This window comes from Cucurbita pepo, chromosome 10 (genome assembly GCF_057944985.1).
Source record: "Cucurbita pepo subsp. pepo isolate OVF chromosome 10, ASM5794498v1, whole genome shotgun sequence".
NCBI classification, from domain to species: Eukaryota; Viridiplantae; Streptophyta; class Magnoliopsida; order Cucurbitales; family Cucurbitaceae; genus Cucurbita; species Cucurbita pepo.
In genome coordinates this window covers 2,779,797-2,793,328 of record NC_141807.1, presented here as the reverse complement: position 1 = coordinate 2,793,328, position 13,532 = coordinate 2,779,797, and the positions used below count along the sequence as shown (strand labels likewise).

At 37.4% G+C, this 13,532-nt stretch overlaps 2 protein-coding genes and 1 non-coding gene across 5 annotated transcripts; 2 read left to right on the top strand and 1 right to left on the bottom strand.

Moving 5' to 3' along the window:
• Positions 1–106: 106 nt before the first annotated feature.
• LOC111803370 (protein SHORT-ROOT-like) lies at positions 107–2,621 on the top strand. Its single transcript, XM_023687735.2, has one exon. It carries the CDS (start codon positions 988–990, stop codon positions 2,440–2,442), a length of 1,455 nt encoding a protein of 484 aa, XP_023543503.1. The 5' UTR covers positions 107–987; the 3' UTR covers positions 2,443–2,621.
• A 1,562-nt stretch (positions 2,622–4,183) lies between these two features.
• LOC111804340 (uncharacterized) lies at positions 4,184–6,480 on the bottom strand. The gene is made up of 3 exons (XR_015422657.1): positions 6,253–6,480; positions 5,404–5,666; positions 4,184–5,317 (listed from the first exon to the last, which is right to left on the bottom strand). It is a non-coding gene; the product is annotated as an uncharacterized LOC111804340 (transcript).
• Positions 6,481–6,865: 385 nt separating this feature from the next.
• BT4 (BTB and TAZ domain protein 4) lies at positions 6,866–10,273 on the top strand. Of its 3 annotated transcripts, none has more exons than XM_023687557.2 (7): positions 6,866–7,023; positions 7,684–7,972; positions 8,211–8,341; positions 8,985–9,291; positions 9,415–9,728; positions 9,836–9,987; positions 10,102–10,273. In XM_023687557.2, exons 2-6 carry the CDS (start codon positions 7,709–7,711, stop codon positions 9,969–9,971), a joined length of 1,152 nt encoding a protein of 383 aa, XP_023543325.2. In that variant the 5' UTR covers positions 6,866–7,023; positions 7,684–7,708; the 3' UTR covers positions 9,972–9,987; positions 10,102–10,273. The 3 variants fall into 3 exon arrangements, with proteins under 3 accessions (XP_023543325.2, XP_023543324.2, XP_023543323.2); XM_023687556.2 differs by having other exon boundaries at positions 10,063–10,273; XM_023687555.2 differs by having other exon boundaries at positions 9,836–10,273.
• The last annotated feature ends 3,259 nt before the right edge of the window (positions 10,274–13,532 follow it).

The following is a 13,532-nucleotide window of genomic DNA, read 5'->3' as shown; positions in this document are numbered from 1 at the left end:
AAAAAAGTAGAAAAAATATTATATTGAAACACATAAAAGATTGAGTCGAAGTGAGGATTAAATTCAAGAAATATATGATGTAAAGAAAGATAAATGATGTGAAAAAAGAGATGGAAATGATGGGGTGTGGTGGACAACATAACATAATTTCTAAAAATGGAGTGTTCAACCAATCATTCATCCACACAACAACGACAACAACAACCATACATTCTCACATAGAATGAACCATTCACTCACACCAATCTCTAATACATTCATATCTACAAATGGAGATTCCAACATAAAAACAAAAATGTCCTATAACCTAAACAGAATGAAAGAGACCATTTTTGTAGGTAGATGAAGCACAGAATACTTGAACTAAAAAAGGGAAGAAGAAGAAGAAGTAGAAGAAGAAGAAGAAGAAGAAGAAGAAGAAGAATGGTTTATGGTATTTGGAGAAACAAGACTAAGATGGGAGAGCATTCCCTAGAAAGTGGGGGAAGGGAAGGGAAGGGAAGGCAGAGAAATGGGAGTGTGTGGGTTTGGTATATGTGGTATATGTCTATGATGATGGTGGTGGGCTTGATGATGGTGATGCACGCCGGCAGCTTTACCTTACCAAACTCCAAATGGCACGCCTGCTGCCTCCACTCACAAACCCAACTTGTAATAATAATATTAACTCCTTTCTCTCTTATTCTTCTTCCTTCTCAAAAACAATGAAAACAAAAGCTAATCCTTTTTCTCACACTTTATCATCTTTTTGTCAGCCAACAATTCCATTTCTCATCTCTTCTTTTCTACACACAATCCCAACAAATATGCTGAATATGGGTTTTTGATTTGAGATTAGCCCATAAAAAGAAGATCACCTCCCACGCCTTGCTTTGAGACATCACAGAACTTTGAACCCTTCCTCCCCCCTCATTCTTCTCTGTTTAACCAACTTGTTCTATGTCCAAAAAACTAGAGAGATTTCGAGTTTTTTGATGTGGGTCTTAAATGGATACCTTGTTTCGGCTTGTCAATCTCCAATCTGAGCAATCTTACAATTCCAGCAGGACCAATTCTAGCAGCTCTAGATCTTCCAGACAGAACCAATATCAGTACCATCAACAGGACGACGACCAAGAATGCTACAACCTTCTCATGGATGACGAAGATTTCTCATCCTCTAGTAATTCTAGACAATACTACAATCCATACCATCCACACCCACCTTCCACCGCCACTCCCACACCCATCGATCAATTCTCATACGTCTCCCCCTCTCCCGACATCAACTTCGAATTTTCCGGCAGGTGGGCTGTCGATATTCTCCTTGAGACGGCCAGGGCAATTTCTGAGAGGAACAGCGCCCGCGTTCACCAACTCATGTGGATGCTAAACGAACTTAGCTCCCCCTATGGGGATACGGATCAAAAGCTGGCTGCCTATTTCCTGCAGGCCTTGTTTAGCCGCATGACAGATTCCGGCGACCGTAATTATTGCGCTTTGGCCTCTGCCTCAGAGAAAACATGCTCATTCGATTCAACTAGGAAAGTGATGCTCAAGTTTCAGGAGGTTAGCCCCTGGACCACTTTTGGGCATGTTTCTTGCAATGGCGCATTAATTGAGGCCTTAGAAGGCGAATCGAAGCTACACATAATCGATATCAGTAGCACGTATTGCACTCAGTGGCCTACTTTGCTAGAAGCTCTCGCGACTCGTACGGACGACACGCCGCACCTTCGTCTCACCACGATCGTCACCACCAAGCCCGGTAATGGAACCGGAGTGTCTGCATCTCAAAAAGTAATGAAGGAAATAGGTACGAGAATGGAAAAGTTCGCTAGGCTTATGGGCGTACCTTTCAAATTCAATGCTCTGTACCATTCTGGTGACCTTTCGGAATTGGACTTCGCCAAATTAGATATCAAAGAAGACGAGGCACTTGCCATCAACTGCGTCGGAGCCTTACGTTCCATTACGGCGATTAACAACCGCCGAGATTTTTTGATTTCTTCTTTCCGCAGTTTACGGCCGCGGATAATCACAGTGATAGAAGAGGAAGCCGATCTCGACGTAGGCGTCGATGGGACTGAATTTCTGAGAGGTTTCCAAGAATGTTTGCGTTGGTTTAGGGTTTACTTCGAGACATTGGACGAAAGTTTCACGAGGACGAGCAACGAGCGGTTGATGCTCGAGAGAGCTGCCGGTAGGGCAATCGTGGACCTGGTGGCTTGCTCTGCGGCCGACTCGGTTGAGAGACGGGAATCGGCTGTGAGGTGGGCTCAGCGGCTGCATGGAAACGGATTCAGTCCGGTGACGTTCAGCGACGAAGTATGCGACGACGTCAGAGCGCTGTTGAGGAGATACAAGGAAGGATGGGCAATGACACAGAACTCCGACGTCGCCGGAATATTCTTGACGTGGAAAGAGCAGCCGGTGGTGTGGGCCAGTGCATGGAGACCTTGACCAGAACTAGTTGGATCATGAAAATGGACCGGTTCGGTTCAATAACTTTTTGCACATGCCTGAAGGACGGGGGAGATTTCGGTACAAAACCGTGTTTGGAAAGAAAAAAAGAAAAAAAGGAAGATAAATTAAATTATCCGATCTGAGTGATTTTAATAGAATTGAGGCACATTTTAATTCTTGATTTCTCACTATTTCCCATTTATATGAACCTTTTTTCTTTCCATTATAGAAGCTCTTCGTGAATATGAATACAATGCACCATGCATAAAATATCGCTACAATAGGCTTTATATTTTATTTATTTTTATAAATATTTATTTTAGAGGATTATTCTTTCCTTCCATATATTACGTGAAAAAAAAAATTGACCAGATCAGGATAATAAAAGTTCATTTCCCTTCTAACAATTAAGATGTTTTTAATTGTATTCAAACCGGCAGCAGCTCATATGTGTGTGCATATAATATAGTTAAGTGGATTTGAAATCAAAGTCTCAAATTCAGGTTTGACTACCATTTTTATTTGGGTACTAAGGAAGTGCAATATTGTTGGACTGTATAGGAAAATGACCACTTTTATAGAAGAATCATTATTAAAAAGAAAAGGATCCCCACAATCGTCACATTAGGAAGAAAAGAGAGGTCCAAATTTAGTAGTGGAGTTAGTGGAGCGAGATTTTGTGATAAGATGATATCAGGAAGCAAAATGGCATTGAGAAGCAAGCAAGCTTAAATGATATTAAATTGAGGATTAAACAATCCAAATTGGAGGGTATGAAAAAGCAGGAGAAGGGTAAAAGAAGGCATTGGGTTTAGGGAACTTAGAGAGCCTGAGGAGGAGGCTTTGGAATCTTAGGACGGCCGGTGAGAGTTGAGTTGTCTTTAGGGGAATCTCTTGCAAAGGTGTTGGCCCATTAGTAGTGGCACAAATGGGTTGCAGTGGCCCTCATCCTGTCTTTCAATTCTCTTTCTCTAAATTTACGTATTTCTTTTGGTTGGAAACTTTTGAAAAAGTCTAGGATCTTTCGTATGGGAATTGACAGAGGAAGGGAGGAGGAGGGTGTTCTGGTCTGCTGTTCTTTATTTAAGCCATCAGTTTTCTTGCTTTTCCATTATGGCCCCCACTAAAGCAAAAAACCTCTTTTCCCAGTGACGCTGATGCTACTTTTGGCCCACAGAAGGTGGGAGGAGTGTTCGCTTTAAAATTACAAATTATGGAAGCAGAAACGTGAGTGCGTGTAAAACATGGGCTACGTTTATCATACCTGAGCTCACGTTCAAGTTTTCAACCACTTAGCCTTGTATGAAGAGCGAGCGAGAATAACCAGCCACACAAATTACATGCTAAGTTCTGTTTCATCGTTGACACTCCAAATCTTCGCTTCCCCCATCCCATCTTCTCTTCCAACACATTCTATAAAAGTTGATGTGGGCTGGTCCCTGTCGTGGTCTTAAGGCTGCGCCTTCCTTTAGACGGCCAATGGTTACTTTTCAGTTTTCACTTCATGGGACCGAACCAATAATCTTCTCCCCACGAAATTGAAAACTGGCTCTCCACCCACTTGAATAGTTTGTCGTCTGTCAAAGGCCACGAGTCTTCTCATGGACTGTGCAGGCTGTGCTTCCTTTTTGGCCCAATATCCTCACTACAATCTACTTGACCAATTTAAGGCTCTACTGATTTAGCCACTCTTGGCTTCACTATTAATGGGTAACTTTCTTATAGGAAAAATGAAAGATAAAGGAACATAATGTTTGTCTATTCAGTCACCATTGAAAGCTTACCAGTTTCGAAAATGTGGTACAACCATATAGGTTCAAGCAAAGTCTTTGCCTTATCTAATTCATGACGTCCCTCTCCATTACATTGTTCTGTTTCCCTCTCTACATGAGGATATCTACGTTGTAAAGAAGCCAACATCGTATTGCCCCCACTCTCTGTCCTCAGCACTGTATAGGCTTCGGCAAACAAACTGTAGAAGTCCGAGTACCAGCCCAAAATCCTTCTTCCCAAGCCAATTTCTGAACCAACCATAAAAACCACTCCAACTGCATCCAAGATGTGGTGATCTCTTTTTAGAAATGTGACAAACATCTTCAGAAATTTCTTAAAAATGGAGAACTCGTGTTCGTGGAAAGATCTGTCATCGTTGTTCTCCTCGGCAGAATCTTCCCTCATGTCCAAAAGTTCAATCTTTTAAACCATTGATAACCATGCGGGAAAATAGAATTTGGCCTGCTCAAACACTGAGCTTTGGTATATCAGTTCCAAAATTAATGTAGCAATGATAAGCAGATTTCTATAGTATCAATGCCATGGCTTCGAACATAACATCCAATGCATCACAAGCCTGGAAAAACTTATGGCCAGACCTCACTTCAGCTTGCTTTTCTATGTTTCCTGATAAACCACGACAATTAGTAATTAATTGCATGCACTCCTCAAGAAGACCCGTAAGACCATTAGGAGAGAACGAGGAAACAATGTTGAATAAAGAAGATCGAGCACGCCCAGATTCTGCTACAGAGACCAAGCATTTCAAGTTTTCAGCAGTGAACAAATCTTTGAGATCGATCTTGTAACATGGCTCTCTTGAAATGCAGCCGCCTAGGTATTTAGCTGAAAGAATTAAACCATCAATGTAATTTGCATCTAGCTCGGCAGAGGACGAAACCAAATTGATTAGTGCTCGAACAGGTTCCACAATGGACTTAAGAGATGCCCCTTCTGAAGCAGCAAATTCACAAAATCTTGCCTCTTCAATTGATACTTTGGTGGGAAAATACGAAGACATCAGCAATCTAGTAATTTTCTTACTAATAATGGGTTGGTCATGTGCATGAACAGTTAACAATACATCCAAACTAACCACCTGCAGAGAGATTTGGGGATACATTATGGATACAGCCCGCCTTTGCAGCATTTTTACTACAAAAATTAGTTATAGGATGCCCTGACCTTGTTAAACTGGAAATCACGAACATCCCTGATGAGGAGGAGGAGATCTGCTAGAGCTATCCTTACCGAAAGAGAATTGTCCAGCATCAAATGCCTCAACCTTCAACTGCTACAACTCTCACATCTGGACTTTCATCCATGAGAACTATTAAAAAGAACTGTCTATCAAACACTTTCAGCTCTTTTGTAGCATCTGGATTTTCAAGAGGAAATATATCCAAAAGTAGATGCAATGAATTTTGACAAACATTTGAATTTGCATCCTGGAAAGATATTTAGCAGGATGATAAGAGTCTCATACTAACTAAAGCTTAAATACTTTCATCCATAAGCAGTATCCCGAGCAAACTGTACATGAGTGCTTATAGAAGTGCGGTCTATTAACTTATTGTTATCAAAGATTCACGAGCAAGATTATACGCTCACGGAAAAAAAATGTATATGCCACAAACCGACGACCATTCTCGGTTTTCAAATACAAAGGAGCAATAACGCAACGAATTAGCAGAAGTTTCAAATCTTCAATACTCTCACCTTTAAAATCAAACAAAGAAAATGCCTCGCGAAGCATATAAACCTTGTGCACATCCACCTACTTCCTTTTGCGTCAACGATCGGGAGAGCAAGAAACGGAGTGACTGAGAGATCAGTGATTCTCGCCATGAATTATGATTTTTAGCGTGTGCTTTGATGACTTGAGACTTAGTTTTACAGCAGAGAAAACGAATTCGTCCGTCGAGGATTCAACAGAACGACGCAACTTCTTCTCCATAGCGAACAGACTACTACTTACTTTGCTTCGATATCCCTTTCTGCAACGGAGTTGAAGTTCTTCCTTCATCTTCAAACAGAATCATCGGAAACTGAAACTAACGCCAAAACTGCTAATTCCTTCCATCCGGCAATGGAGGAGAATCGCTTCGTTCTCTGTGCTTCAGAATTTGATGGCGTGAGCGGAGAATTCGACTCCGATCGGCGGTTGCGTGCTCTTCTTACCAATCGTCGGAGACGAACTTTTTCGCGCCCTTTTTTAAGTGATGGATCAGGATTAGGCCCAAGAACAACCGTTCCCAACATCTGTACACTTGGCCCGGCCCAGTATCAAGATTACATCGATATTTAAACTTTTGATAATTAAGGGTTAATTATAATTTTTCTATAAAAAAAAAAAAAGAAAAAATATGAAATTATAGTGGCCGCTGAATTAGTTTGAAAAGGTAGGTGGGTATGACTCGAGACCTAAGCGCGTACATAGCTAACATAAAATGAAATTAAAGGATAAGAGAAAGTCCGACGTGGATCTGCATCAGCACACAACATTTCCACGTCATTTCCATTTCCGTTCTCATCCCCCAAGTCGCCACGTGTCGCAACGTCGATTTATTTTGTCCATTTTTCTTTTTCCATTCTCTAAATTTTATTAAATTCCATCTCTCCGGTTACCGCGTCCAAGATTTCCAGATCACCTATAAAAGGCTGTCCCTCTCTAAGCCTTAATTTCCCTCTGTTAATCCATCCGTCTCCCTGTCCACTCTCTGAATTTTCTGCGTACGGCTACCGGCGGACGCCATTTTCTTTATAATCAGTTTCTCGAAGCGTTTACGAACGTCAAATCGGAAGGTCAGCAATCTCTCTACCGTTTCATTACTCTCTATTGAAGTCTAGACGTTACTAGGAGAATAGATGAAACTGCTTTACATTCGGTTTCGAATTTTCAATCTGGGGATGCTAAATTTTCGGGATTAGGGATTTTTTTACTTTGTTTTTGTTCTAGTTTGCTTCCTGCTTTTTATGCCAAATGAAGATTTATTGGATTGTCTGAACAGGAGCAAAATAGAGATAGGCTTGTTCTTTTTTTGTTTCCCATTTGCTTTAATCCTCCTGAATCCGAAGGATGGACTAGCTTTTCGTCATTTTCGGAGTCATATCGAGTATCCTTTTTTGATCCTTCTTCATGTTTTCAATTTTCTAGGATATATATATATATATATATTCATTTTTAAGAATACTAGATTGAAAGAACCAGGAGATTATCTTTTATCTAGTCGAAGCGTGACTGTTTTGATTCTTTGGTAAAAATTTGGGCATCCAAAGGAGTTATTTCAGTGTCAATCCAACTAAATTATTTAGCGGGTTGGGATTTTTGTTCGAATTTGTTTTTAATTTGACTGTATCACTTTTTGGTTGGCACCATCTTGAACTCCTGGGAATTTCTATGATGCTCGTTTACCGACAGTTGAACATGTCTTGATTATTCTATTTAATTTTGCTAACTCACAGGTTTGGAGTTTTTGAAAGTAAATTAATGGAGAATACAGAAAATATTTGCTTGGATTTAATCCCAGCCAAGGCAAATACCATCCCACTGCCACCTCCATTGCCCAAATCTGCAATCAGTAGTCATCTGCAGAAGGGTTGGGTCTCAAGTGAATCCTTAGAAAGAGGATACAGCTGCGTCTCCACTGCAACAAGAGACCTCTGGGACGGCCTCTTTGACGAAGCTTATGGAGCAGATGTTTCTATTCATACGGATCATGGTGGCATTGTGTATGCACATGCCTATATCCTCGTAAGTTATTTTAATCCCACCATTTCGTTCATAACCTAAAAGAAGTTTCCTGCAATTTTAATATCTCATTCAATGGAAACTTTGCTAAAAGATGTGCTGGTTAAAAGATAAATCCATTTCTATTAAGAAGAAAACTTGTCAAATTTTGCATTTTCTAACTGAAAAATATGAAGGTTATTGCCATGCTACATCCTAGTTCAATTAGTGATTCGGTTATCTTCCTGTAATTTTCTTGCAGGGCATGGCTTCTCCTGTGATAAAAGGCATATTAAAGCAATCAAAAAAGTCTGGTAGGAAGCGATCGATTTCGATCCGTGGAGTTCCACCTGATGCCGTTAAAGTATTCGTTAGATACCTGTACTCTTGCAGGTAAATGCTTTTCTTTTAGTGTTTTGTGATATGATCATTCATATAGATAATAGATTTCAGGCTTCAAATCCTTTTCTATTCAGACTTACAGAAATAAAACTTCGGATAATATTGATTTTGCAAATAATATACCTGCCAGTTCAATGCTTTTCTTGTACTGTTTAGTGATTTGATCATTGATTTCAGACTTCAAAACCTTCTAATCAGACTTCAAGAAATAAAATTTTGGATTGCAGTGATTCTGCCAATAATATCCCGGAAGGTTTTTCTATGGATATCTAACCATTTAAGACATTTTTAATTCAAACATAAGATATATCCATTTTCCAATTGTTTACTATGAGAAGAAGCATGTTATTGTAGGAAGAAAATATGAGTTTACTGGTTTAGTTTTGTTAGTTAATTAATTTAGTTAAATCGTTAGTTTTCGCTAATTGACTTGCCATTGGAATTTTCATGATCTTTGTGTGCCCACATTTAATTATGACAATAATAGGGACATTTTGAAACTTATCATGAATGGAACTATGAGTTTTTTCTCCCCACTGGAAGTTGGATGTCATCTACCAAAATCCTGTGTGTCACATCTTAGGACATACGAATTTGGTTGTGTTTTCTGATTTATTACAACATTTTATTTTAGATACGAGAAAGAACAAATGGAGGAATTTGTATTGCCCCTGCTGGTGCTGTCACATGTATATGTGGTTCCTCAGTTGAAGAAAGAGTGTGAGAGGCAACTGGGTCGTGATTTGCTGACACTTGAAAATGTAGTAGACGTTTTTCAACTTGCATTGCTGTGTGATGCTCCCCGTCTCAGCCTTCTTTGCCACCGTATGATCCTAAAAAACTTCAAAGCTGTTTCTTCCACCGACTCGTGGCAAGCAATGCAGCAAAGCCACCCAGTACTCGAAAAGGAACTTCTTGGATCAGTGATCGACGAAGACAATGTAACACATCTCTCTTTCTCTCTGTGTTCTTTTCTCCTCAAATCAAATGGTGTCTTGACTCCGTAAAGAGCTTAGTCTCTGGCTGGCCTTTCTCTAAACTGATCTTTCAAATTTTACTTTCAGAGGCAAAAGAAAAGAGTGAAGAGAATGAACGAAAGGAAGGTCTATTTGGAACTATTTGAGGCAATGGAGGCTCTTGTTCATATATGTAGAGATGGTTGTCGCACAATCGGCCCACACGACAAAGACTTCAAGGCGAACCAGCCGCCATGTAAATATGCAGCCTGCAAGGGGCTGGAATTGCTTATCCGCCACTTTGCAGGCTGCAAATTAAGAGCCCCTGGTGGCTGTACCCAGTGCAAGAGAATGTGGCAGCTCTTGGAGTTGCACTCTCATCTTTGTGCAGATTCTGATCTCTGTAGAGTCCCTTTGTGCAGGTAATTTATCACAATCCGTCTCCTTTTTTCCATTCTCCTTTGCCTTCAGCTCTTGTTAATCATGAATCAATTCGAATTCAACTTACGAGAATGTTCCGCGATTTCAGGAATTTCAAGGACAGGACTAGGAAACAGGGCAGGAAAGATGAAATAAAATGGAAACTGTTAGTAAAAAAGATTCTGAGGACAAAGGGAGTAGCAAGAGCACCATTCTTTTTGACGATAGATACCATATACGTATGAGGGCGAAACAAAACTCGTATGTTTTTGTATAATCAAATTCAATCTGTAAATTTTTTTTATTCAACAGCATCATTCTTTGTGTACATTACAGATCAAGAAATGAAATCAAAATTTACTTCGTACTGTTTAGAGACCAAAAGGCGTTCTAAAACGAGCCAAGTTGGTGTGAAATGCTACGAACCCAACTGGAGCCCAACTTTGGAAATGGGTTCCATTTTAGTTGAAGCCACAAACAGGAAGACAGATGAATGGGCCATGTAAGTTGGTTTTAAAAACAACATTTTTTAAAAAGGAATGAACAATGAGGGAATTGGCAATAATTATTAAACAGCAAAGCGAAAGGGGAAGAGGGCATGATGGAAAGTTGAAAAAGAAGGGAGTGAGAAGGAAGAGAACAGCGAAGAGACGCATGTTTTGTAATTTTGTGTTTTGTTGTTTATAAATTATAATTAAATGCCCATCCAATCCAATTCAATCCACACATCTTTTTTTTTTTTTTTTTTCTTTATATTTTACACCCACACCCACACACACTCTCTACCTTAACCTTATTTCATTTCTTAATTCTACTAAATTTAAACTATATAACTTAGTCGGAGTTGACTTGGATCACAACTTTATATAAGTTAATTTTCTCTTTATCAAGTGATTTTGAAATGAAACCTCGTTTTTATAGAGAATTGATGTTATAATATATTTGTTGCATTAATAGTTTTTTTTTTTTTTTTAATGTTCAATGTGATGTGAACCACTTAGTAAAAAATATGTGCTTTTATAACTCAAACTTGAAGTGGGTGTATCTATTTATATTCATAAGTTATAATATATACTTTTAAAGTATGTACACCAAAAGATAATAATGAGCACAATCAAAATGGAGGGAAGTGGAGATGTGACTATAAATTCCTAAACCCATTAAGCAAAAAGTAATATTAATATTTATGTCACTCGTTTTTTAAATTTATGTACAATATTTACTCTCGCTCTTAAGCAAGTCACCACGATCGGTATATTTCATAGCCTATACCTCTATTTTCTTAAAAACATTTCTAGAAAACGAAGTTATATTGTTCTAAAAAATATAATTCGTTAGTTCGTTCTAAAAAACGTTGATAGCATATAATCTATATTTATTTACGGGACAAATTATGGACAAGAAGGAGTGGGACACCATGCACCTCTCTTTGCCCCTTTAATTCATCTGTTTCTCTTCCCTTCCAATCCTGAAGAATAATAATAATTAAAAAAGAAAAGGGTTTTCCCAATGCGTTCAATGTGGTTTGAAGATGGATGCATGGTGCACTTGGGAGAGAGAATAAAATAATATATATATAAAGACACCATGCATCCATGTTCATCATTCTCTTTCATACTTCAAAACCTCATCAATTTCAACCCTTCATCCTCTTCCTCATCCTTCTCCTCTCATATTACATTAATAATTACACAAATCATAACGGGTTGGATTATCGATATACTCATCATCCTAGCAGATATGATTCGTTTTGACCTGTTATGTATCGTCGTTAGCCTCACGATTTTAAAACGCGTCAACTAGATAAAATTTTTTACACCCTTACAAAGGATGGTTCGTTTTTATTAATAAAAAAAAAAATAAATAAATAAATGAGGGTCTTGGGTAGGGAGAGGTTAGGGTACCAAAAATGAAGGGAATGTGTTGAGCATGTGAATGGGTAATGATGATTATTACTGATGCCCACATTGAGATTCAGATGAGGCGTTTCTTTTTGAGCTGTGGATTTGTAAGTGTTTTGGTGAGTTGTTTTTATGTGTACCAAAATTCTGCTGAAATCCAGGCTTTATTTGGGTTCAGCTACCAACACCACATATAAGATTAAAGGCACCACCACCACCACCACCACCAATTCTTCTTCTGCTCTCTCAGAATATGCCCAACACACCACCTTAGTGCCTGCCTTTGCATATCCACTTTCTCCTTTCATCACAAATTTATTACCATTCTTATGACTTTGTTATTGATTTTTCTATAAAAAAATCTCGTATCAATAGAAATGTATTCTATATGGACATGATAATTCACGATCTAATAACAGTATCAATGAAAATATGTTTTAAATTTTTAGTTCCATTTATTAGGATCTTCGGTATCTAGTTTTGCTAGTGATTGTAACCACTCAAGGCCACTGCTAACAAATATTGTATGTTTTTGCTTGTCACGATTTTAAAGTGCGTCTAGATAATTTTTTACTTAGGAGTTGACAATTTTAAAGTGCGTCTAGATAATTTTTTACTTAGGAGTTGATAATCTTAGGTGTTTTTTTTTTCCACTTGTAATTCACAAATTTTATTTAATTATATTCAACATATATTTATTTTAATCGACAATATAAAGTCTCCATCATTTTCATTAAACTCAAACGACAATTAAATTTTCACATCTACAATTTACACTAACTCACAATTTTAATTTAATTGAAGAGCTCGGTAATTTTCTTATTTGTTAAACTATATTGTAAACACACATCGAGAAATATATAAATATATCAAGGTAAAGTTAGACAGATGATACAAAAATCACATGATATTTGACTAAGGCACATGATTTTCAATAAAACACGACAAATTTGTAAATCTTCTAAATTTAGGTGACATGAATTTCATTAAGATTCTAAATGTCTAAATTAACACCAACTACCTAATTATTTATTTTTTTCTAATTTTTTTAAATACGTCAATAAATTTATGTTCATCAATAGTTTTTAATTATTATTATTAATATAATTATTAAAATTTTCGTATTTTGCATGGATCCTACATAATGTCACTTTTCCATGTGCATCATATGGGAAAACACCAAAAAAAGACATTGCAGGCAAGTGGGTTTGATTCTCAAAAGGAGAGACCAATTTTTGTGATAATCAAATTAATATTATTTTTTTTAGGAAAAAAACATAAAAATATTGTTTTTTTTTTTTGTAAATTTTTTCAAAAGTAAATCATCTTTTCATGAAAAAATAACATTTGGATATATTAAAAAAATTATTTTATTCTCATGGACACTAAACCCTAAACCCTAAAATTAAAAGTTTTAATGAATAAAATAAATTAAAAAGTAGATTAAGAAAAGGGTCGAAATTCGACCATCTCGAAGAGGAAGATAAGGTTCATAATTTAAATTTGCAGAGACCTTATAATTTAAAATTGTTTTTTTTTTTTTAATATTAAAGAAAAAAATGAATACAAAATCTTGAAGGTAATGATGGGAAGCAATGGGGGTATCATTCATTGAATCTGCAATTTGAGGTTCAAAAATATTATTTTATATTTTCATCATTCCCTCCCCCAATCTTTTCTTATTTCTAATTCCCACCCTCTTCCTCTCCCCCATGCGTTCTCGAAATTACTTTAATATCCTTAATGTTTAATGAAAATTACTCATTTAAAGGTTGATGTAAATAATTAATTAAATTTAGTGAGTAAATTTGTGATTAGAGAAGGTAATGATGAATGGGTTTTTTTTTTTGTTAGGGAAAGAAAAAGAGGAAGGAACAAAAGAATCTACTTTTCCTTTTTTTTCTT

Bases quoted from the DNA above. Each gene is read 5' to 3' on its own strand.
- LOC111803370 (XM_023687735.2), top strand. From the start codon at position 988: ATGGATACCTTGTTTCGGCTTGTCAATCTCCAATCTGAGCAATCTTAC.
- BT4 (XM_023687557.2), top strand. From the start codon at position 7,709: ATGGAGAATACAGAAAATATTTGCTTGGATTTAATCCCAGCCAAGGCA. The intron at 7,973-8,210 runs GTAAGTTATTTT...ATTTTCTTGCAG, and splicing joins ATGCACATGCCTATATCCTC to GGCATGGCTTCTCCTGTGAT. The intron at 8,342-8,984 runs GTAAATGCTTTT...ATTTTATTTTAG, and splicing joins AGATACCTGTACTCTTGCAG to ATACGAGAAAGAACAAATGG.